Below are 24,074 nucleotides of genomic sequence, written 5' to 3'. Positions count from 1 at the left end.
ACTCTATTCTATCCTGTGCCAGATGGTTCATCTCTGAATAACTACTGCAACCTGTCTCCACTTGAATCTACAATATATCTGATAAGACTTTGTTCTTTTCTGCAAACTCCACTGGTATGAAATCATTTACTACTTCCAGCTCATTGTTGATGATTTAAGATCTACAAATAAATGATTTTGTGAATGTGGAGTTTACAGAATGAGCAACAACATCCTATTTGTAAAAGAAAGAAAGCAAATTTACAGGCCTCTTACATTAATAAACCATATATTTAATTGATATAAAACAACTGTTTTTATTAAGGTATTGAAAAGTACACCAACCCGTTTTGAAAAGTGCCCAATGGTACAGGTACATTTCAACAAAGGTATGCTTAACTGAAATGTAAAACTTGGCCTTTTTTTTATTAATAGGAAATGTGATACAAATTTACAAGTTGCCCAACATACTATAGTAGCTAACAATGCTAATTATAAAAATATGAAGTTCATTATTTGCTGAGAAAAAAATTATAATCCGAAATGTATCTGCCCTTACCATTACATCTGAGGCAGAGATGATCACATCAATAATGTGATCAACCCAAGCCTGAACACTGTCGTCTTGTTAATTATAACCAATGTATAAAATAGACTGAATGGGAAATGGCCCTTTTCTCTGTTAAGTAGGCATATATTCTCTGGATATAAAAAGACTCAATCAATAGAACTCCTGGGCAGATGGAAATGCTGTCTAATAACACATTATGTGCACTGAAACATATCCCGATAGAAATGGTGGAACAAGTGGATGGTCAGTTGTAAGAGGGCCTCTAATGTTTGCCTCATTGTGGCACATAAACTTATTACTTATCTAGTAAGATCCATGTGCTGCAACAGCAATTGTTACCCTGGTGGCCACTGAAACAAACGAGGAAAAACACCATCACTGTCTAACGTCGCCGCGATAGCCCTCGCCCTCTCACCAATAGTTGTTCTTCCTGTGGAGGTGACAGCTCTGTAGCACAGGGGCATCATTATGCTCAAAAAATATCGAATGTGTTAAGTTTAGCCTGATCCACGGGATACAGGTTCTCATCAAAAGTTCTGAGGGCATTCAAATTCAAGTCATCAAATATAGTACTGAGTTTATTTATTCGTGCTTCTGTTTGCATCTTTGGAAGCTGCAAAGAAAAGATGGAGGTGTGATCTCAGTCTCACACAGACCTAGGAAAACAAAGTGATTCACGTGGAGCTCAAAATGTCTGGAGATGGTCCATATAACTGAGGTGGAACAAGTACCTGAAGACAGGCTGCAATTGAATTTTTTTGACTCAATAGCCAAACACCTCTTTGGCACTGAGCTCGCCTTGAGTTTTTTTTAATCTTTTTGTCGCTATTTGTATCGCCCATTGCAATCCATGCGCTTAAACTGTGATACCTTCTCTCCGAGCTACAGAAGGTTCTGCTTCTGCGTTAAAGAAACGCGCCACACAATAAAAACTGAGCATCTAATTTGTTTCATTCACTTACAAATAGAATCTGCTTAAGTAGTGAACGAGAACGATCAAGAATATACCACTGCATCCACAATTTGCGTGTTAATATGGTACGATATTGTAAGCAAACTCACGTTGAGTACTAAACGGTTGACATTCACGAGTGCTGATAAAAACAGTTACTCACTGAATGGCTGAAGACTGATGCTTTCTACACAAAGAATATTTTTCTGTCCTTAACGAGGCCATTTTAAACACTCGAGGCAGTATTACACTATAATTCCTACCCCTTTTTCCTTCACAGGTGACTAACATTTGAAAAGTTTGACACTTACCGATGTGTGAGATAACCGGAAGATTTATGTGTAAGTGTAATAAGCTAAATGCCCAACCTTATTAGACAACATTACAAATCAGATATGCCTGTACAGAGGAACGATAAAAAGAAGTACGACAATATACTGGATAATAATTTCAACAAATGTTTAACACAGTGCAGTTACTCTGTTGTGACATAAATAATGCTTCGCAAAACTTTTACAAGACACTTTCTTTCCCTGTCATCTTTAAGTAAATCAATGGAACTGGTTTCTTCTGTCTTCTGTTTGTTTCTCTTTCAAACTGGCGATGTTCAAATGTCAATCGCCACTTGTATCAATTCATATGTTGGCAACATCCAGCTTACGTCAATTATTTTGTTTTATTTTGTTTCCTGGAGCAACGTGGATAGCTGGATACAATGTTGTTGTCAGAACTGAGAGTAACAAGTGTTTACAATGAGCTCCAGAAATAAAGGTTCTAGGGTAGAAAGGGAGACATCATCATCATGTGTGTTTTTTACATTTGTGTTGTGTATAGCAGTACTGTGGAGTTTACGCCGCTGGTGGAACAACACGCCTCATTTCCATTCTACTGCTGTCAGTCGAAGGAGAAAATTTACCCGGGATCCAGCAGATGGAAGGCGCCCACCACCTCTTCCCGTTGCAATAAGGGATCGATTGCAGGTGAACCTGGATTTTGCGTGATTAAATGGAAGATACATGAAGGAAATGTGCATGTGAATCTTAATTTGCAAGTGAGTGTTGACAGTGTTGTAAATTAACGGCCCCTCAGTAAGTGCCATTAACGTCTGATTTCAGCACGAACTGCATTGATTCATGCAGGGCTGGAGCAGCTGGTTAAGGTTGTAAACTCGCCACGTGAAGTTTTCGCGCTAAGATAAAGGCGGCAAATTTAAACTTTGTAAACACGTATACTCTTTTGCTACTTTAACTGGTTACACTTACTTTGCACAGTACTATTAACACCCAGAAATTGTTCGTAGAACATACACATTGGTGAGGGAAAGAAAATAAAAAAATGGTCATGAGATTTTGAAAGTGACGTAATAATGTTCATTATGTCTCGTACTCTCATTGAAGAGTTTTAATCGTTCCAAGTCGATTGGAATCATATGCTGACTGTTTTCCTAAACGCAAATTGTAATCCCTAGCTTTATGATTTGAGAAATTGTTATGTCAAGCTTAAATATGCGTAGGTTGCAGATGTTGGTACACCTGCTACAAGTGTTCGAAATATCTGTCGATACATATCTTGGCATCTAAAGAGTAATAACACTGCGTACAATTTGGAGTCATCGACGGTAGCTGGTTGTTTTTATTATTTAATCGGTGCCTGTGAAACGAATGCAGGATTAATGAATATATTAATAGATATCGGTTTAAACCTGACGAAGAAGATACGGGAGGTAGTTTCTTTACATTTGTGAATATGGTATGCTTTGTTGATGATCTCGCGTAATATTTACTCACAGATAATTGTTTGTCGTGTTTACAGAAGGGAGGAAAATCGGATTATTTCCTTGTGATGCCAGGTAGCAGGCGAAATGTAACAAGACCGTCTTCTGGGCGACCGCCAGCTCTGCCGTTAGGCCTTCCGTCCTGCGATGACGTGCAGAAATCTAGGTAAGTCTGCATCATTATTATGTGATAGAACTTTACTGCAGACAAAATTACTACGGTACACCTTTTACGTGCATAAAATTTGAATAAAACATATCTTTGAGAAAATGTTACTACCATAATATTTGCTGGGAGAACCCGGCTTCTTGATCACAAATTATGTACGTATTAAGAAAAACGGGGTAACTGCTTATACTTCGTGGCCTATTTTTGTGAAATTATGGGTTTAAGATTTAAATACGATTCATGGCCGTCTTTCCATTTCTGTGTCATGCAATGATTGTAGTGACTTTCAAATTTTAGTTTGCTGCAAAGCTTTTCAGATACTATTCAGTTATCAATTAATGTAGTGTGCAAGGAATGTTGTGTGTGAAGGAGATTTTAACCCAGTAGTGAATGTGGCTGCTGCTGCTGCTGCTGCTGCTGCTGCTGATGATGATGATGAGTTAAATGCTTTATAACTATGATTGGTGTATCTATTTTGCATCAGTCAGTCTCCACTGTTGCATGAAGGGAGACAGAGCTATTATCAGTTCTCTGGACTTGCAGTAGGAGACAGCTAGCTACTTATCTTAGTCTGGACAACCTAATCTAACTTTTGGATTGTTTAAAAATAACTCCATACAAAAGTGTTTGTGGCTCTTCAAAGAAAAACCTATGTTGGTTTTCCATCTTCCCTAAGTATGTCTTTTGTTATTATAACTGCAGCCCATCATCTGTGGTTTGCAGGATTTCATGTGAAAAAAGGATAAGCTGAGTTTTACTTGAGGGATGCTTTTTAAATCTGTTCTGATCTGTAGACATTCTTTCTTGCCTCAAGTAAATATGTTCAGTCTTAAAATATGCTCAAGAATTATTCAGTAAACTGATGTTAAGAATATATACATCATCGATGTTTGTGACTTGAAAAGGTATCTGGAATTGATTTGAAACTGAGGTGCTATTCCAATACACTTGAAGAGCCTCTGCAACGCTGTCAGAGTTCAGGAGAACTACCTATATACATTAACAATATTGGTCTGTAATTTTGTGTGTCCATTCTTTTACCCTTCCACATAAAGGGGTCAGCTGCACTTTTTTCCAGTTGTGTGGGACTTTGTGCTGGACGAGAGATTTGTGACAAATGCAAGTAAGGTGCCCGTTGCCGAAGATTACTCTGTGTAAAACCAAATTGGGATTCTATCTAGACTAGGCAACTTATTTGTTTCCAACTTTTTCAGTTGCTTCTCAATGCCAGGGATACCTATTTCTATGTTCTCCATATAGGAGTCTGTGCAACAGTAACATGATGGTATGCCTGTATGATCCTCCTGTGCAAGTGATTTTTGCACATGAAATTTGAAACTTCCGCTTTTCTTTTCTTCTATTGCCGCACCAGAATGATCGAGTGTCTGGATAGAATCCTTTAACCCACTTTGTGATTTTACATAGGGCCAGAATTTTCTTGTGTTTTTCAGCAAGATCATTCGCTAATGAATGACGGTGCAAGATTTTGACTGCTTTGTGCATCAGTCTTCTTATGGATACACAAATTGCTACTGAGTTTTTCTGTTGACATTCCAGTGTCCTGTGTTGAACCAGGAGTTCAATAGTCTCCTCTTCATCATCATTTTCTAAATTTTGTTATTAAAACTCAGTGAGTTCTCTCCATCCTTAATACACTTAATTGGCACATACTTCACCAGAGCAGGATTCACAATCATTTTATATTTGGCTTATAATTTCTCCACGTCCATCGTATGTGACCTAAGTGATGTCCATTCATTGTCTCACTTGCATCTTAACAACAGCTTATCCTCTCTTTCCAGCATAAAAACTCTCCTTGTCTTTTTGATGGATTTATGACTATTGTTGTTGAGACACCATGATAACTAATCCCTGTTTCAATACTGACACTGTTGATCAAGTCAGGCCTTTTTGTAGCTATGATGTCTAAAATATTTCCATTGCGCGAGGTTTGTCAAAGTAGCCACTCAATACAGTTTTTGCAAAACGTGTTCTGAACTACTCGACAAGACTGACCGTCTGTACCACCTGCATTGAATTCATGGATGTGCTAGTCTATATTCAGTAGGTTAAAATCACCTCCAGCTAATACTGCATGATCAGTGCTACTGATCATAGACTTTGTGAATGGTTCTATTATTGTTACAGTGGGAATTTGTAAAAACATCCATTGATTATCTTGATTTGACTGCAGCTGTAACTCGCATCCACATTACTTTACAGTCGGACTCATTATCAATGCATGTAGACACAATATTCTTGTCAGTTCCTATGAACACTTTCTCTCCTATGGTGTAGAACCTGTCTTTTCGGTATATGGCTCCTAACCAAAGGACCTTGATCAATTCTGGGAATGATACTGCAAATTTTGAGCTCGGCTTGCACTCTGCAAGTGAAATGAGCAGTCTTCACCACTTTCTCCAGCCACCCATAAGAACTGTGGATGGTCTCAGAACCAAGTCACAGTCACCATTGTTGTCAGCATGAGCCACAAATTAAATGACTGCACCATCACTAGTGGCAGGTTGTGCTGGCAGCATCACACATTGTAGTACCTGTGCCATGAGTTATGTGGATAGTTCCATTGGCATATGGCCTTTCACAATTGAGTGATCGCAGTCTAGCACTTTCCTGTTGTATAGGGAAGACATTGGAATCTAGAAACCAGAAAACTTCTTGACTGCCTTTACTGTCGTTTCTGTGGGTACCACTTTACACTTGACAGTCTAATATTGCTCAATGCAGTTATACAAGAGTCTTTTTGCCTAGGGAGCATGAGATAGAATTACTTTTTTAAATTGAAAGAGTGTATGACACTACAGGAAATGATGATATTTCAAGGGAAGGAAGTATAATTATACCGGGTACCAGGCTATGTGGGAATACGAGAAAGTGAGCGAACTGACATGGCAGTAATAAATGCATATAAGGAAAGTTATTTATGTCCTGTGCTGCCCCCTTGAGTACTATTACCTCATTGAGGAGGAGAGTTAGGTCAGTGGGAGGCTGTGCAGATGAAGATAAAAGGTACAACTTATGGCTGGTGAATTCTACAGTTTTGCGTGTTGAGTATTGTTTCAGCCAAACAGATGAAAGAAGTGGCTTTAACACAACTGAGAATTGCGCACACAGGTACCCCTTCCAGCCACAGGACCCACCAGTATGCTGTGCTTGTGGTGTAACAGTATTGTTTGCAGCACATTATTCTTGATTGCATTTTATATTCTCAGAACAGAGCTAAAAAATGTCTCCATATTGTTTGCTCACTGTCTTAAAGACCAGCAAACCAAGTGTAGGGAGTTTTACAGTTTTTGTGATGTCCAGGCTCCTGCTCAAATCATTGGGTATTTTTGAATGTAGTCATTCCCCTTTAGGCTGTTAAAATATTATATATTGGGATTACAATTTCGACACATGGTCATTGTCAAGCATACTGAAATCAATGAGTCTCTAAATTATTTACAAATTAATTACAAAATTAACAAACAATGAAAAATGCATCTCAGAGTGGCAGGTTCTCTTTCTTTTATCTGAATCATAGTTTTATGGTTTTGACTGTGTCCATTTATCTTTTGATGCATCGAGATGAAGATTGAGATGGGAGATATGATACTGTGTGAGGAATTTGACGGAGTCAAGATGAGGCCCCAAGAGTAGACAACATTCCGTCAGCACTACTGATAGCCTTGTGAGAGCCAGCCATGGCAAAACTCCTCCATCTGTTGACCAAGGTGTTTGAGACAGGCAAAATACCCTCAGACTTCAAGAAGAATATGATAATTCCAATTATATAGAATGCAGGTGCTGACAGTGTGAAATTACCAGACTGTCAGTTTAATAAATCATGGTTGCAAAATACTAATACAAATTCTTTACATAAGAATGGAAAAACTGGTAGAAGCTGACCTCGGGGAAGATTAATTTGGATTCCGGGGGAATGTAGGGACATGAGAGTCGATACTGACCCTACGACTTCTCATGAAAAGTAGGTTACAGGAAGGTCCGCCTATGTTTATAGCATTTGTAGACTTGGAGAAGACTTTTGACAATGTTGTCTGGAATACTCTATTTCTAATTTTAAAGGTGGCAGTAGTAAACTACAAGAAGTGGAAGGCTATTTACAATTAGTTCAGAAATCAGATGACAATTGTAAGAATTGAGGGGCATGAATTCCAGGCAGTGATTGAGAAGGGAGTGAGGCAGGGTTATAGCCTGTCCCTGATGTTAGTGAATCTGTGTATTGAGCAAGCAGTAAAGGAAACAAAAGAAAAATTCGGAGTAGGTATTAAAGTCCATGGAGCAGAAATAAAAACGTAGAGGTTCGCCGATGACATTGTAATTCTGTCAGGGACAGCAAAGGAATTGGAAGAGCAATTGAATGGAGGGCAGTCTCTTGGAAAGAGGATATAAGATGGACATCAGCAAAAGCAAAACCAGGGTAATGAAATGTAGAGTAATTAAAGAAGGTGATGCTGAGGGAATTAGATGCGGAAATGAGACATCTGAAGTAGTGGAAGAGTTTTTCTGCGTGGGCAGCAAAATAACTGATGATGGTTGAAGTAGAGAGGATGGCAAGAAAAGCATTTCTGAAGAAAGATTTAAGTCTCGGTAAGTCTTTTCTGAAAGTATGTGGATGGAGTGTAGTCATGTAGGGAACTGAAATGTGGACAATAAACAGTTTAGACAAGAAACGAGTTGAAGCTTTTGAAATGTGGTGCTACAAAAGAATGTTGAAGATTAGATGGGTACATCACATAACTAATCAGGAGGTACTGAACAGAATTGGAGAGAAAAGATTTGTGGCACAACCTGATGATAAGAAGGGATCAGTTGGTAGGACACTCTGAGACATCAGAAAGGTCACCTATTTAGTGCTGGAGGGAACTGCAAGGGGTAAAAATCATAGAGGGAGACCAAGATATGAATACAGTAAACAGATTCAGAAGGATTGCAGTAGTTACTCAGAGATGAAGAGGCTTGCACAGGATAGGGAAGCATGGAGAGCTGCATCAAACCAATCTTTGGGCTGAAGACCACAAGAAGAACAACATATATAATTACACTGAACCTCAGGTTTTTGTTTAAGTATTTTTAATTTCCACATACAGAACTAATAACCAACATTGATTTGTCAACTCATTCAGATTGGCTGTTCAGCTAGTGGTCTGCATCTTCCAGTAACAATATTTTGATGCTGTAACTTGACGTCTTCATCAGGTGGTTCCCGAGACTGGCTGCCTGGGTTCCATATTTATGACTGCGTGGTGCCTGTATTTCTGCTTGCTGTTCACTCCTCTGGACTGGGTGTTACCTCTTTGGACTGTGTCTGCAAGGTGCGCCCCACAAGGCACACTCCCTGCAATCTCACGCTGCTGTTTACGTTCCGTTTTATGTCTGTTATCGCTGCAGCAACATCTTGTGGTGCAGATCACCCTCCGGTGTTCCATATTAGGCCTGCTCTTGTGAGGCGTGATCCCTATGGAGTCAGGTGGTTGTCGTTCTGTATCTTGCCTATGCCTGCTGTGGCCCTTTCCCACAGCAGTGACCGTCACATGTTGCTCTGTATGTAGTCTGATCCTGTCACTTACACCTGCAGTTATCCGAGGTTCATCACTGGAGCTGGGAGCTTCTTTCGGGTGTTTCCGTTGCAGTTCAAATGCCAGATTCTTGTTTTCAGTTGATTGATTCATGACACTATCCCAGGATCTGGGGTTTTGGGCCTGGATACTCTTTTTCTCATAATCTGTGGTGTGTTCCTGGACCAGGCAGTGTTCTGCTATTGTTGATTTTGTGGATTACCCTAACCTATTGTGTCTTTGGTGTTCCTTATATCTTATGTCAACTGTTCTGGTGGTTTGACTGCCATAAGACATGCTGCATTCACAAGCTACGTGGTAAATGCCGGGTTTTCTTAACCCCAAATAATCTGTGGAAGAGCCCTGGTTTTTTTGGGTGAGTGGAAAACACTTTTGATTTCGTATTTCTTCAGGATTCTGCTGATCTCTGCAGAGATAGGACCTGCATATGGTAGAAAAGCTAACTTCCTGGTCTCTTCTTCTTGTTCCTCTCCCAGTGTATCAGGTCATCTGGTGGGATGTAATGCTATGCAGATGTCCATGGTCGAATATCCGTTGTCAGTGAATTCTCGTGGAAGATGTTCTAATTCCATTGTCGAGCTGTCAGTTAGAAACTGTCTTGGCTCGATGTACAAGTATTCTAAGCACCCCAATCTTCCATGCGGGGCTATTTCAGCTCTCGGGCTGTAGATATAAGTGTGCATGCGTGCACGCTTTCGATACACACTGTGACAGAAGGTACCATCTATCTTCTTCTTCACCAGCACATCCAGGAATGGAAGTTGACCATCTTTCTCTAGCTCCATAGCTCCACGGTGAACTTTGTGTTGGATGTGAATGTATCATCCACATTCCCTTACCAGGGCAATACTGGCATGCCGCTGGGTCCTGGTAGCCACCCGTCATGTAACATGCTGTTTAATTTTGGCGAATACAGCAACCATGTTGTCTTCTCTGCATCTGGGGATGATGTTGAGTGAGCTTACCAACCTCTGTGCTGTTAATTTATCTTCAGGTATATTTCCTCCCTGTAGAGTCTTGTGATGTAATCCTCAGACTTACCTCGCGATTCATTTTCAAATTGTTGAGATGGGGTGTTCTACTGGTCTCCCGCATCTTCCTAACACAAAGACTGGCCGACTGGGTCCCATATTATTTATGCATGGGTGGTTTCTGAAGTTCTGTGTGCCATCTGCTGTCGATCTGGTGTTTCTGTTCGGACCGCACTGCTCCTGATGTTCCCTATTCTGCCCGTGTCCGCTGCGGCTGCCTCCCGCAGTGACACACCTGTGCATTGCACTCCTTGCAATCTCGCGCTGCTGCTGGAGTTACATGTTTCATCTGTTGGCACTGCAGCACTCTTTTGCAGTGGAGACTGTCATCCAATGTTCTGTATCAGGTCTGCTCCAGTGAGGTGTGCGATCACTGAAGTCTCAGGTTGTTGATGTTGTTACATATCTCGTCTGCTCACACTGTGACCATCTCCTGCGGCATTGGCCGTTACCTGGTGCTCTGTATATGGTGTGATCCTGTCAGTTACACCTACCATTGTCAAAGTTCAGAGTCTTTTTTTCCAGAGTTACCATAGCAGTTGAAACACCGGATTCCACGTAGTGCAGAGTTGGTACCCTGCCAGGATCCTGGTTTTACGACAATCCATGGTGTGTCCGTGCTCCAGGCAGTGTTCTGCTATTGGTGATTTTTGGCCTGCCCTACACTAGTATGTCTTTGGTGTTCCTTAAAACTTATGTCAACTGCTCTGGTGATTTGCCCAATATTAAGACATCATACATGCACAGGTTATGTTGTGAATACCAGGTTTCTTAACCTCAGGTCATCTTTGACCATTCCAAGATCAGTAGAATCCTAAAGAAACACGAAATGGAAAGTGTGGTACACCAACAAAATCAGGGCTCTGCTTGGAACTGTTGAAGATGATGTGGGTTTAAGAAAAAGTTATATTTACCACATATCTTGTGCATGTTACGTGTCTCATATTGGTCACATCACCATAACAGTGGACATAAGATGTAAGGAATCCCAAAGATATACTACGCTAGGGGAGGCCACAAAATCAGGAATAGTAGAACAGTGCCTAGAGCAATGGACACACTAAGATTACGATAAAACCAGAATCCTGACCCAAACCTGCAGGTTCTGAGATAGTGTCAGCAGTGAATCAATTGAAATCAAGATGGCAGAAACCCTAATCATTTAGGAAGCAGGATACCAACTCAGCACTGCGTGGAATCCAGTATGTGAGCTGCTACAGAACCACTGAAAAATAGTGCCCAGCTCCAGTAATGAACCTCAGACAATTGCAGGTGTAAATGACAGGATCAGGTCACATATGGAAACAAGGCAGCAGTCACCACTTTGGGAGACTGCCACAGTGGGCACGGACAAGATATGGAAAAACATCAACAACCTGAGACTTCAGTGATCACGCCTCGTTGGAGCAACATTACATGGTGGTCTCTGCTGTGGGAGGTTGCTGCAGTGGCAGTGGATGTAATACAGAACTACCGGAGTAGTGTAGGATTCCAGGAAGTACATCTTGCAGGTGTGGACTGAGTATGAAACACCAGGAGACTGACTCCTCTATGAAAGACAATCATAGTAGACATGGATGGCATAGTGAATGCCTGCAGTGATGCGATACTGCAGGGAACATGACTCGCGGATGCGGAGCAAAACACCAGTAAGCGGTCGTCACTGCCATAGTGAGTGCCGACAGCATAGGGAAACCTGGAGAAGTGTGAAAGTGCACCTTGTTTGGGCAGACCAAAGCGGGAACACCTGGTCCTTAGCAGATGGCAGATACAAGCTCAGACATCATCTAGGCATAAATATTGGTCTCGATCAGCCATGCAGCCAGTATCAAGACCTGATATATATGTTTAGTTACGTCATCGAAATAGTGTGTTGGGAAGACACAGACAGCCGGCAGAATACCAATCAAAACAAGATGACAACTTGTCACCAGTAAAGTGTACGAGACTTCAACATTTAATTATTCTCAGTTTTTGCTCTTATGTACATCTACATCTACATAGATACTCCGCAAGCCACCGTACTGTGTGTGGCGGAAGGTATCCCACACCACTACTAGTCATTTCCTTTCCTGTGCCATTCGCAAATAGAAAGAGGGGGAAAATGTGCCTCCTTATGAGCCCTAATTTCTGGTATCTTATCTGTGTGGTCCTTACTTGCAATGTATGTTGGTGGTAGTAGAATCATTAGGCAGTCAGCTTCAGATGCCGATTCTCTAAATTTCCTCAACAGTGTTTCTTGAAAAGAACATCAGCTTGCCTCCAGGGATTCCCATTTGAGTTCCCGAAGCATCTCTGTAACACTCTTGTGTTGTTCAAACCTACTGGTATGAATCTAGCAGCCAGCCTCTGAATTGCTTCAATGCCTTCCTTCAATCCGATGTGGTACTGATCCCAAACACTCAAGCAGTACTCATGAATACATCGCACCAGTGTCCTATATGCGGTCCCCTTTGCAGGTGAACCACTCTATCCTAAAATTCTCCCAATAAACCGAACTCTACCATTTGCCTTCCCTACCACAGTTCTCACATGCTTGTTCCATCTCATATCTCTTTGTAACGTTACACCCAGATATTAAAACGACTTGACTGTGTCAAGCAGGACACAAGTAATACTGTATCTGACCATTACAGGTTTGTTCTTCCTACTCATCCACATTAACTTCATCACACCAACCAGAAATTTTGTTTAAGATGTCTCGTATTCCCCTACAGTCACTGAACTCGGACACCTTACTGTACAACACGGCATTATCGGAAACTGCTATATACACAACAACTCCTGTGGCCCCTAATGTGTGTTCTCAATATATGTTCCATGACTGTCAAAATATCTTGGAGCTTTCCACTTCGGGCTTCAGCCAGCTCTAGGTCCCATGAATAATCTGAACGTGAGAAATTTCCTGGAGGGCAGTTAATTCAGGAACTTTATTACAAATACTTCAACGGTTTACTGATAAAATTGACAGTTGAAGTGTCTTTATTCTTAATGCCTTTGCTTTCCTTGCTGCATATCGACTGGTGAGTGTTCATCAGAGCACCTCAACCTACTGCCTAGCCAGCCTGCCCATTTTTATTAGTGGTCGGTCAGCTACATATACCAGGGAATGATGTACTGCAATTTTTTCAGTTAACTCTGGTTTCAGTTGATATTGTGTCATGGCCATTCGGATGTGAGGAATGTGTGTGTAGAAAAGCTCATTCCCATTTGTAATTTTTATATGGTCAGCAACCACCGTCTGTTGTCATTTGCCCGACGGTCTTTATAGTCCCTATTACGTGTCCATGGATCATCACCACGAGAAGATTGCTGATTGGTATAGACTTCATTTTCATCAAGCATTTACATTATATTCTGTAAGGACTCTCACAACCCTGCAGCTGAGTGCCCTGAAACAACCACCACCACCACCACCATACTCTCTTAATAGGGTTCTTTGGTGGCAGGAATTTATTCACAATGATGTTTGAAAGTTCAGTAATGAATTTGGCTGCTATCTCGTAGGTTTTGTTTGTACAGTTCTGATAATTTTGTTTCATTGCTCAGAGTAAAGCCAAGATCTCATAACTCTTTCTACCTAATCATGATTGATCTCCCCCCAGGGGGCTCACCACTCTTTGGTGGGTTCATGCTTGGCTGCCATGGGGCCCCAGCCTTTGCAGCATTTTTTCGCTTCTGTGCTGCGTGTCTATCCTCTTGCTATTCTTTTTCCCCTCCCTGGGGGAACACGTATGGGGTGTTATTGGGAATGTTCTGCATTGTCTGTCGCTGATGTAAGAACAGTCTCACTTTTGTTTTTCGCTCCATTTTCCTTTCTTTGTTTCTCTTCTCCTCTTGTTCCTCCGCTTCGGCATTTGAGGTTCCTCTTTTTCTTCTTTCTCCCCGTGCTCTCCTGAAGGCCCACCCATACATCTGACGTGTAGTAGGTAACTGGTTCATGCGGAACTCCCAGCTCCGGTTGACAGGTAGGGTTTGCACAAACCCCCTGATACAGGTCAGGCTCAGGGGTGATTGCCTGAGCTGAAACCTTCACAAATTGCCGATTGGTCCCTCTTGTCAGGTGTTCGAGAGGTGTGAACAATCATCTAAGGCGGGTGTGCCCCCTCGTAAAGGGTGTCCCCAGTTGGAAGGAGTGTGCCATCAGAGACAATGGCAATCATGGGGGATTTTCTCGCAATGAGTCAATCGTCTTCCCAATCAACATTTATAAAATGTAAACGTAATGAGGCAAATGATTCAAAGACCCTTCCCACTGCACCATGGTTCCTCGTGGTCTCTCGTACTGAAGACGGTCAGTCCTTCACCATGGTAAATCCGTTTATTACTCAGAAAGGTGCCGATGCAATTGCTGGCCCTGTGAAACCTTGCTCTCTTTTCCGGAATGGTACTTTGCTTTTGGAGACTACTCCTGATTCTCAAGCACGACAACTGCTTTCTACCTTGCTTCTGCACAGCTAACCTGCTCGTGTCGAGGCCCATAGAACTTTGAATTCTTCCCGTAGTGTAATTACCTCTCTAATCAGGGTGTCATTGCTGTCCATCGTGTAATGAAGAAGGTAGATTCCTCCTTAGTGCCCACCAGCACTCTTTTTCTGACCTTTGATAGAGTGGTGCTTCCGTCCAAGATCAAAGCAGGCTATGAAATTTCAACAGTCCGGCCTTACATTCCAAACCTGATGCACTGCTACCAGTATCATTATTTCAACCACACTCTAATGTCTCGTCAGCACCCAGCCAAATGTGTAACCTGTGGTAGTGATGTGCATGAGGGCAATTGTCCGCCTCCTTTCCCCTGCTGTATCAACTGCAATGGCCTCTTGGAATTGCCCTGTGTGTCTTCATGAGCGGGCTGTCCAAGAGATCCGGGTAAAGGAAAAAGTGCCTTAGCCAGTCATTTGCAAGTTGCTGGATAGCCGTAAATGCTGTGTCCTTCCGTCTGGCACCTATAGTTCTGTTCTTGTTACCACTCGCTCCATAAAGGACATGGCCACGCAGACATGCAACCTCCAATTCGGCTATGAGGTTGTAAAACGCCCAGTGTCAAGCTACCTCCCCCAATGTTGCTACTTGGCGACTTTAATGCACATAGTCCCCTTTGGGGTTCTCCCATGACCTGTCAGAGAGGTGCACACTTGGCTGACATTCTTAACCAACTTAACCTTTTCTGCCTTTATACTTGGGCACCCACTTTCCTTTCCGACTCCTCGCACACCTGTTTCCATTTGGACCTATCCTTCTGCACATCCCAGCTTGCCCATTGTCTTGAGTGGTCCGTTCTTCCTGACACCTACACGAGCGACCATTTCCCGTGTGCTATCTGTTTGCTGAATCCTACCCCATCCACTTGCATGCCCAAATGGCAGCTTACTAGGGCTGACTGGCAGCTTTACTCCTCCCTGGAAACCTTCGAAGAACAAGATTTCCCCAGTTGTGATGACCAGGTGGAATATCTTACAAACATTATCCTTACTGCTGCAGAACATTCCACTCCTTGCACTTCCTCTTTACTACATTGTGTGCCAGTCCCTTCGTGGACTGACGCATGTTGTGATGCAATTTGCGCACGGAGACGTGCTCTCCATGTTTTTAAACGTCGTCCTACATGGCAAACTGCATTCAGTATAAACAGGTGTGTGCCAAGTGTCATCGTGTTCTTCAGCATAGCAAAAGAGCTAGCTCTACTTCTTCACTAGTTCTTTTAACAGTTCCGCCCCTTCCTCTGTCATGTGGGCCAACCTCTGACTGCTCTCTGGGACCAAGATCTATTCCCCAGTTTCTGGCCTGACAGTAACAGATGATGTCATCATGGACACTACTGCGATCTCCAACACCTTGGGCTGCCATTTTGTGGACATTTCGAGCCCTTCCCACTATCGCCCTGCCTTCCTCCATCGTAAACAAGCGGAGGAGGCTCGGGCGATTCCCTTCTCTTCTCCGAATTGTGAGTGCTACAATGTCGCCTTTACTATGAAGGAACTAGATCATGCGCTCTGTTCATCACGATCCTCCGCCCCCAGGTTCAGATGCCATCCACATTCAGATGTTGCAGCACCTTTCTGTTGCAGGCAAGCAGTTTTTGCTTAACACGTACAACTGCATCTGGGCCGAGAGCACATTTCCTGGACACTGGTGTGAAGCTACTGCCATACCTATACCTAAGACCGGGAAGGACAAAAACCTTCCTTCTAGCTACTGCCCCATCTCTCTTACCAGCTGCGTTTGCAAGGTGATGGAACATATGATTCATGCCTATCTGGTATGGTGGCTTGAGTCTCACAATTTATTGACGAATGCACAGTGTGGATTTCGAGTGCGGTGTTCTGCAGTTGACCATCTCGTTACTTTGTCTACCCATGTCATGAATGGTTTTCTGCAGAAGTCCCAGACTGTGGCCGTGTTTTTTGATTTGGAGAAGGCCTACGACACCTGCTGGAGAACTGGTATCCTCCGTATTCTTTACATGTGGGGCTTCCATTACCGACTGCCCCGTTTCCTTGAGGCATTTTTAAAAGACAGAGTTTCAAGGCACATGTGGGTTCTGCCTTTTCAGACAGCTTTATCCAGGAAAACGGTGTGCCTCAGTGTTACGTAATGAGCGTGTCGTCCTCTTTGCTATCGTGATTAACCCTATAATGGTCTGTCTCCTGCCGGGCATCTCTGGCTCTCTTTTTGTCGGCGGTTTTGCCATCTATTGCAGATCTCCATTGACCTGTCTCACTGAGCGGTGCCTTCAGTGTTGTCTTGATTGTCTTTACTCCTGGAGCATCGACAATGGTTTTCACTTTTTCACTGACAAAACCGTCTGTATGAATTACTGGAGACGCAATTGGTTTCTCCCACCATCTTACGTCTTGGGCCTGTTGCCCTTCCATTCACTGAACTATGAAATTCCTGGGGCTCATACTTGATAGGAAACACTCTTGGTCCTCCCATGTGTCTTAGCTGGGAGCCCGCTGTATGTGGCTCCTCAGTGTCCTACGTGTCCTCAATGGTACTTCCTGGGGTGCCTATCGAACCACATTCCACCATTTGTACCAATCCCTTCTCTGTTCGAAATTTGACTATGGTTGTTTTGTTTATGCATGTGCATGTCCATCCCTCTTACGCCGTCTCAACACTATACACCGTCGAGGCGTCTGGTTGCCCACGGGTGCCGTTTACACTAGCCCGGTTGAGAGTTTTTATGCTGAATCTGCTGAACTACCACTGTCCTACCGCCATGACTTTCTCCTCAGCAGGTATGCATGCCGTTTGATTGCCAGTATGGGTCGCATCCCTCTTCTCTGTTACCTCGTGGAGTTCACTTTCAGCACTAGCTATGGCAGCTTAACTTTGCACTGCCTGCAGCTGTTCTGCTGGGTGTGAACCCTTCACCACCTTGGCTTCATGAAGCGTCCCATGTTTACCTTGGCTTTCATTCGCTTCCTAAAGACACTATTCCAGCTTCGGTCTATCACCTTTTGTTTCACAGCCTTCGCGTGGAACTTTGCAGTAGTACCTGTGTTTACACTGATGGCTCTTGGACTGACCGTGAGGTCGCATATGCCTTCATGATTGGCACCTGTGTATTTCGATATTGGCTTCTAGCACACTGCTCAGTATATATATAGCTGAGCTCTTCGCTGTGTATCAGGCCATGGAGTACATCTGGCGACACAGCCTTTGCAGTTGTCTTCTGCTCAGACTCACTCGGTGCCCTCTGCTCAGACTCACTCGGTGCCCTTCAAAGTGTATGTGCGCTGTACACCACCCATCCCTTAATGCAGTGGGTCCATGAAAACTGTCACTTGCTCACTCTTGGATGAGCCAGAGTGATGTTTCTGTTGGTTCCTGATCATGTCAGTCTGCCAGGAAATGCAGCTGCTGATGCTGCTGCCGAGGCTGCAGTCCTCGTATCTCAGCCCATGAGTTCCTATATTCCCTCTTATGATCCTTGTGTTGCTGTCTGTCGGAAGGTGGTGTCCCTTTGGCATTGCCAATGGTCCTCCCTTCACAGGAATAAGCTCTGGTTCACTAAGCCTCTCCCAGCGGCTTGGATGACCTCCTCCTGGCCCTCCCGCTGGGAGGAGGTCATTTTTAACTAGGCTGCGTATTGGACACTGCCTTTTTAGCCATCGTCATTTGATAAGAGGTGCTACCCCACCACTTTGTACACATTGCGCCCAAGTTTTAACTGTTCATCACTTCCTGATGGAATGCCCATTTTTTAACCGTTTACGTTCCCGCTTGGGTTTGCCGTCTGAGTTTTCAGTCATTTTAGCAAATGATGTGTGGGCTGTCGATCACATTTTACTTTTTATCATTTCTGTAAGGTGTCTAACCCTTTTTCCATGTGCCTGTTTCTAGCTGTCTTCTATTATGTCAGTTGGTACTGACATATAGTTGTTTTTTAACTCATGTCTGTCATTGTGTTCTATAGTTTTGACTTGGGCACATATGACCCCAGTTGTTTTTGCACCCTAAAGCAAAACAAAACCAAACCAATGATGGATCTGTGCATTCTCAGTGTGGGGTTCTTTTGATTGGACAGCTTCCCTCTTGGCAATAGATATGTAGTCTTGTGAGCCATTGCTTTTCGTTTGTTCGCAAACCATGCTTGCTTCTTATTTCTAGAACCAGATTAGTTTTCTACGTCTGTATTTAAATCTACTCCCACCCACTCTGCAAACCACTGTGAAGTGCTTGCTGAGGGGTACTTCCCATTGTACCAGTTACTAGGGGTTTTTCCCATTCCATTCACATACGGAGCATGCAAATAATGGCTGTTTAAATCCATTCCTGTGCCCTGTATGTAATCTAATTATCCCTTCATGGTCCCTATGGGAGTGATACTGTAACACCACTGCCTGACAAAAGGTGAAGCACTCAGAAAACAAGGTCAGATGTCAATCTTACATTGTACAAATACATCCCATCATCGGGTATGTAAATGATAAGAGTGACTGGTGGAATAGCTGCCAGAGTGCGTTAATGCTGTTCATGTTTAATAACATTTCCAGGCTTGGTTTTATAACTTAAGAAGTCTTCAAGCCACTCACATATGTGTGAACCTATTCCGTATGCTCATACCTTTTTTTAACATCCTGTGATGGGGCACCATGTCAAATGCTTTCCAGAAATCTAGAAATATGGAATCTGCCAGTTGCCCTTCATTCATAGTTTGCAGCATATCTTGTGAGAAAAGGGTAAGATGAGTTTCACAGAAACGATGCTTTCTAAAAGCATGCTATTCATGGACATAGCTTCTCTGTCTTGGGTATCAGGAGTGAGGGTGAGTTCCCATCTCAGTGGTGAGAAAGCACCATCGTCCCAGTACTGAAGCTAGGTAAGCACCCCCTAGAGATGGACAACTTGCTTGAACATGTGGTGAGCCAGTGGCAGTTTTGACTCCATGAGTCTCAAAGCTTTCTGGCTCCGTCCCAGTGCAGTTTTCTCCAAGGTCGTTGCACTGCTGATAATTTGGTTTGCCTGGAGTCTGCCATCCAGATGGCTTTTAACTGGCATCAACACCGTATTGCTGTTTTCAACCTGCAAAAGGCTTATGACACCACATGACAACACCACACACTTGCTATCTGATGTGAGTTCTCGGAGGCCCAGTTCCAATTTTTGTCTAGAACTTCTTGTCAATCTGTACTTTCTGGGTGCGAGTTTGTGCTACCCACAGTACCTCCATATTGAAAGAGAATGGGTTCCCACAGTGCTCTGTATTGAGTGTCCCTCTCCTCCAAGTAGCTCTCAATGTTGTAGCAGCAGCTGTGAGATCTTCCATATCACCCTTCTCGTATACCAATGGTTTTTGCTTTTACTGTTGCTCCTCTAGTGTGGGTGTTGCTGAATGCCAACTGCAGGTGCCATTCAAAAGGCACAGTCATGGGCCCTCACCCACATCTTTCAGTTTTCAGCCACCGAGACTTGTCATGCGCTTCAAATGAAATTCTATCACCATCATACTGTTAATCCACAACCAGGACATGACCTCAACGACCAATTACTCAGTGTGGTGGAGACTTACTGCTTTTCGAAACTGCTCTTCGATGCCCGGCTGACATGGCTTCCCCATCTTAAGCAAAGATGTTGGCTACACCTTCATACATTTTGCTGCTTCAGGAACACTAGTTTGGGTGCAGACTGCACTATCCTTCTGTGGCTTTACAAAGCGCTATTCCTGTTCAGTCTTGATTATGGGAGTCTGGCATGTGATTCGACATTGCCCTCAGCATTGCGGTCACTGGTGCCGATACGCCACTGTGGGGTCAAACTTGCAGCAGCAGCCTTTCTAGCTAGCCCTGTGAACAGCCTACTTGTGGAGACTGGGGTCCCTTTAGTATGGAACAGGCATCAACAACAGCTACTCAATTATGCTATATATATTTGCAGCTCCTGTAAGCATCCAAACTACTGTGTCATTTTTCCTAGTAGGGAGATCCACCTTCACCTCCAGTGACAGAAACTCAGAATTGGGATCACAATTGCAGTTCAACTATAGAGAGTCTGCTCTGAACTCCAACTTCCCCACAGTTGCCTCTTGTCAGGGAGCTATTGCCCGATGTTGGACCTGTCTTGATTTATCGTTTGGACCAAAAGATTCAGTTGACCCCTGGTGTTTCGCCACCTGTTTCCAGCTGTATTCAATGCATTTCTGGTTTTGGAAGTGGTATACACTGATGGTTCAGCAGTCAATGGATGAACCAGTTTTGCATACATACATGCAGGACTCAGTTAACTACACTCCCTGATTAATAGAAGCAGTGTGTTCACTGCTGAATTTGTGGGCATCAAATGAGCCCTTAGCCATACTCGTTATTGGACTGGAAAGATACTTCTAATCTGCAGCAACTCCCTGAGCAGCCTTCAGGTTATAAACCAGGGCTACTCTTGTCTCCTGTTAGTCACGACTATGTGGGATCTTCTTTCTGACCTCCATCAAGGTGGATGGGCAATAATCTTTGTTTGAACCTCTGGAAGTGTTGGGATCTCAGGGAATGGATATACCAACCACTTGGCAAAGTTGGTTACCAGACTTTACCAGTCTGAATTTCAGTGTTTAACAGCAATCAAATAATATGTACTAATCATTGAGTCTTGTCCATGTCCATATCACAACTATATGTTCCCTCACAACTAGCTAAGATGCGAGGTGACAACTATCACTGTGGAAGACTAGAGCACAGTGCAATGCATTGAGGTGAAATGCAAACTGAGTCCTGGTGCAACATATTATTCGGGTACCGAGATTGAGAGATTGAGCTAGCTCAGTCAGCGGTGGTGGCCTGTATGCACGCGGCCCAGTGGGCATTATCGGCATGTAGCCTGTGGGTGTGTCTTGGTCTTCTCTTGACGTAGGCGCGTTTAGTTGAGTGCCTGCTATACAATGTTTCCTAGTGCTGACTGGTGTGCTGGCGAAGGTGTATGCCAGCACACTGGACTCTCCAGACAACCTGAGGGCAATAAAGGAGACCATGAGCACGTGGCAGTGTTCCCTTCACCTCTCTTGCAGGGAATTGACTGTCCTTTGTTCTGCATCTACATCCATACTCCGCAAGCCACCTGACGGTGTGTGGTGGAGGGTACTTTGAGTACCTCTATCGGTTCTCCCTTCTATTCCAGTCTCGTATTGTTCATGGAAAGAAAGATTGTCGGTATGCCTCTGTGTGGGATCTAATCTCTCTTGATTTTTATCGTTAGGATCTCTTCGCGAGATATACATAGGAGGGAGCAATATACTGCTTGACTCCTCGGTGAAGGTATGTTCTTGAAACTTCATCAAAAGCCCGTACCGAGCTACTGAGTGTCTCTCCTGCATAGCCTTCCACTGGAGTTTATCTAACATCTCCGTAATGCTTTTGAGATTACTAAATGATCCTGTAACGAAGCGCGCTGCTCTCAGTTGGATCTTCTCTATCTCTTCTATCAACCCTATCTGGTACGGATTCCACACTGGTGAGCAATATTCAAGCAGTGGGCGAACAATTGTACTGTAACCTACTTCCTTTGTTTTCTTCCAATGAATCTGTCTGGCATCTGCTTTACTGACGATCAACTTTATATGATCATTCCATTTTAAATCACTCCTAATGCCTACTCCCAGATAATTTGTGGAATTAACTGCTTCCAATTGCTGACCTGCTATATTGTAGCTAAATGATAAAGGATCTTTCTTTCTATGTACTCGCAGCACATTACACTTGTCTACATTCAGATTCAATTGCCATTCCCTGCACCGTGCGTCAATTCGTTGCAGATCCTCCTGCATTTCAGTACAGTTTTCCATTGTTACAACCTCTAGATATACTGCAGCATCATCCACAAAAAGCCTCAGTGAACTTCCGATGTTATCCACGAGGTCATTTATGTATATTGTGAATAGCAACGGTCCTACGACACTCCCCTACGGCACACCTGAAATCACTCTTACTCTCCATTGAGAATGACATGCTGTGTTCTGTTATCTAGCAACTCTTCAATCCAATCACACAATTGGTCTGATAGTCCATGTGCTCTTAATTTGTTCTTTAAACGACCGTGGGGAACTGTATCAAATGTCTTGCGGAAGTCAAGAAACACTGCATCTACCTGGGAACCCGTGTCTATGGCCCTCTGAGTCTCGTGGACGAATAGCGCGACCTGGGTTTCACACGATCGCCTTTTTTGAAACCCATGCTGATTCCTACAGAGTAGATTTCTACTCTCCAGAAAAGTCATTATACTTGAACATAATAAGTGTTCCAAATTCCTACAACTGATCGACGTTAGAGACATAGGTCTATAGTTCTGCACATCTGTTCGACGTCCCTTCTTGAAAATGGGGATGACCTGTGCCCTTTTCCAATCCTTTGGAACACTATGCTCTTCTAGAGACGTACGGTACACTGCTGCAAGGAGGGGGGCAAGTTCCTTAGCGTACTCTGTGTGTTGGCTAACCATTGGTCACATTTTGCTGACCTATGGCCACATTCTCAGAAGTGAGGACCCACCTCACTGCCGATGTGGTGCTCACCTGACGGTGGTTCGCATCCTGCTCAATTGCCCAAATTTGGCTGCTTTGTGTTGATATCTTAAGCTTCCTGATGTGCTCCCTCTGGTGCTAACAGACAATGCCAAAGCAGCTGACCTGATTTTACATTTCACCCACTAACATGGTTTCTACTCATCTCTGTGAGGTGGGGTACTGTGACCTCATTGACTGCCTGATGATTGGAGGGGCACCCCTGGCCTGCTCTGGCCCAGGGGACACTCAGTGACCCTTGCTCAGAGGTCTCACCTGACCATATTCTTCTTCCCACCTTTTAATTCTCCTTATTCTTTCTTGTGTTTGACGTTTTTAGTGTTTTATCTTTCCTAAAATGTTATTTTGGCTGTGGTACTCATTTTTGCAGGGTAATGGACAGTGAGGTGGCACTGTTGGGATACAGATGGTCTCTCTCCTACTGCATAGTGTGCTCTAGGGGCCTCCAACTGCATTCTGGGCAGAGCAGCTTGCCCATCTTACCCCTGTCACTCCCCTCCTATTTCTCCTTGATTTTTCTCTCTGTCTTACTGTATCTTACATACACTCAGGCTTCCCAGGATTTGCCTTTTGTATCCTTCTACTGAGGATTAGTCCTGGTTTGATAGATGTGGGATGAAGGGGCAGATGACCCTGCATACTGCCCCCCACCCCCCCTCCACCAATTCAGGTTCGGGGGTTAAAATAGGCCCAAGGTATTCCTGCCTGTCATAAGAGGCGACTAAAAGGAATCTCCTATGTTTTGGCTTAATGATTTATGGTCTCCCTTTTGGGTTTGGCCTCCACCTTCCCAAATTCTACGGAAGAGCAGGCCATTTAGGGAAGGACATCCTAGGTGGTGCGTCATGTGTCCATTGTGCCTTAAGACCTTCTGCACTTAGTATTGTAATGGAAATGTAATTGCACCTGTCATCCAGCCTTTTAGGTGAGGGCGTTTGCGGGTTGCATACTTTACATCCATTTTGTGTGTGTGTGTGTGTGTGTGTGTG

General features: G+C 43.5%; 1 protein-coding gene across 4 annotated transcripts in view; it reads left to right on the top strand.

The window, feature by feature from the left end:
* Positions 1–517: 517 nt before the first annotated feature.
* LOC126297445 (transmembrane protein 39A) overlaps positions 518–24,074 on the top strand; it is a 181,146-nt gene continuing 157,589 nt past the window's right edge. Inside the window, exons 1-2 of one of the 4 annotated variants that reach the window (XM_049988293.1) lie at positions 518–2,482; positions 3,315–3,442. In XM_049988293.1, the coding sequence (XP_049844250.1) occupies positions 2,255–2,482; positions 3,315–3,442 (356 nt within the window). In that variant the 5' untranslated portion in view covers positions 518–2,254. Of the gene's footprint in view, positions 3,226–3,314; positions 3,443–24,074 lie in introns of all 4 variants that reach the window. The other 3 variants (XM_049988294.1, XM_049988296.1, XM_049988295.1) reach the window with 3 other exon arrangements.

Source organism: Schistocerca gregaria, chromosome X, assembly GCF_023897955.1.
Source record: "Schistocerca gregaria isolate iqSchGreg1 chromosome X, iqSchGreg1.2, whole genome shotgun sequence".
Classification (NCBI taxonomy): Eukaryota; Metazoa; Arthropoda; class Insecta; order Orthoptera; family Acrididae; genus Schistocerca; species Schistocerca gregaria.
The sequence above is the reverse complement of the archived record's forward strand: the minus strand, read 5'-3'. Positions and strand labels throughout refer to the sequence as shown.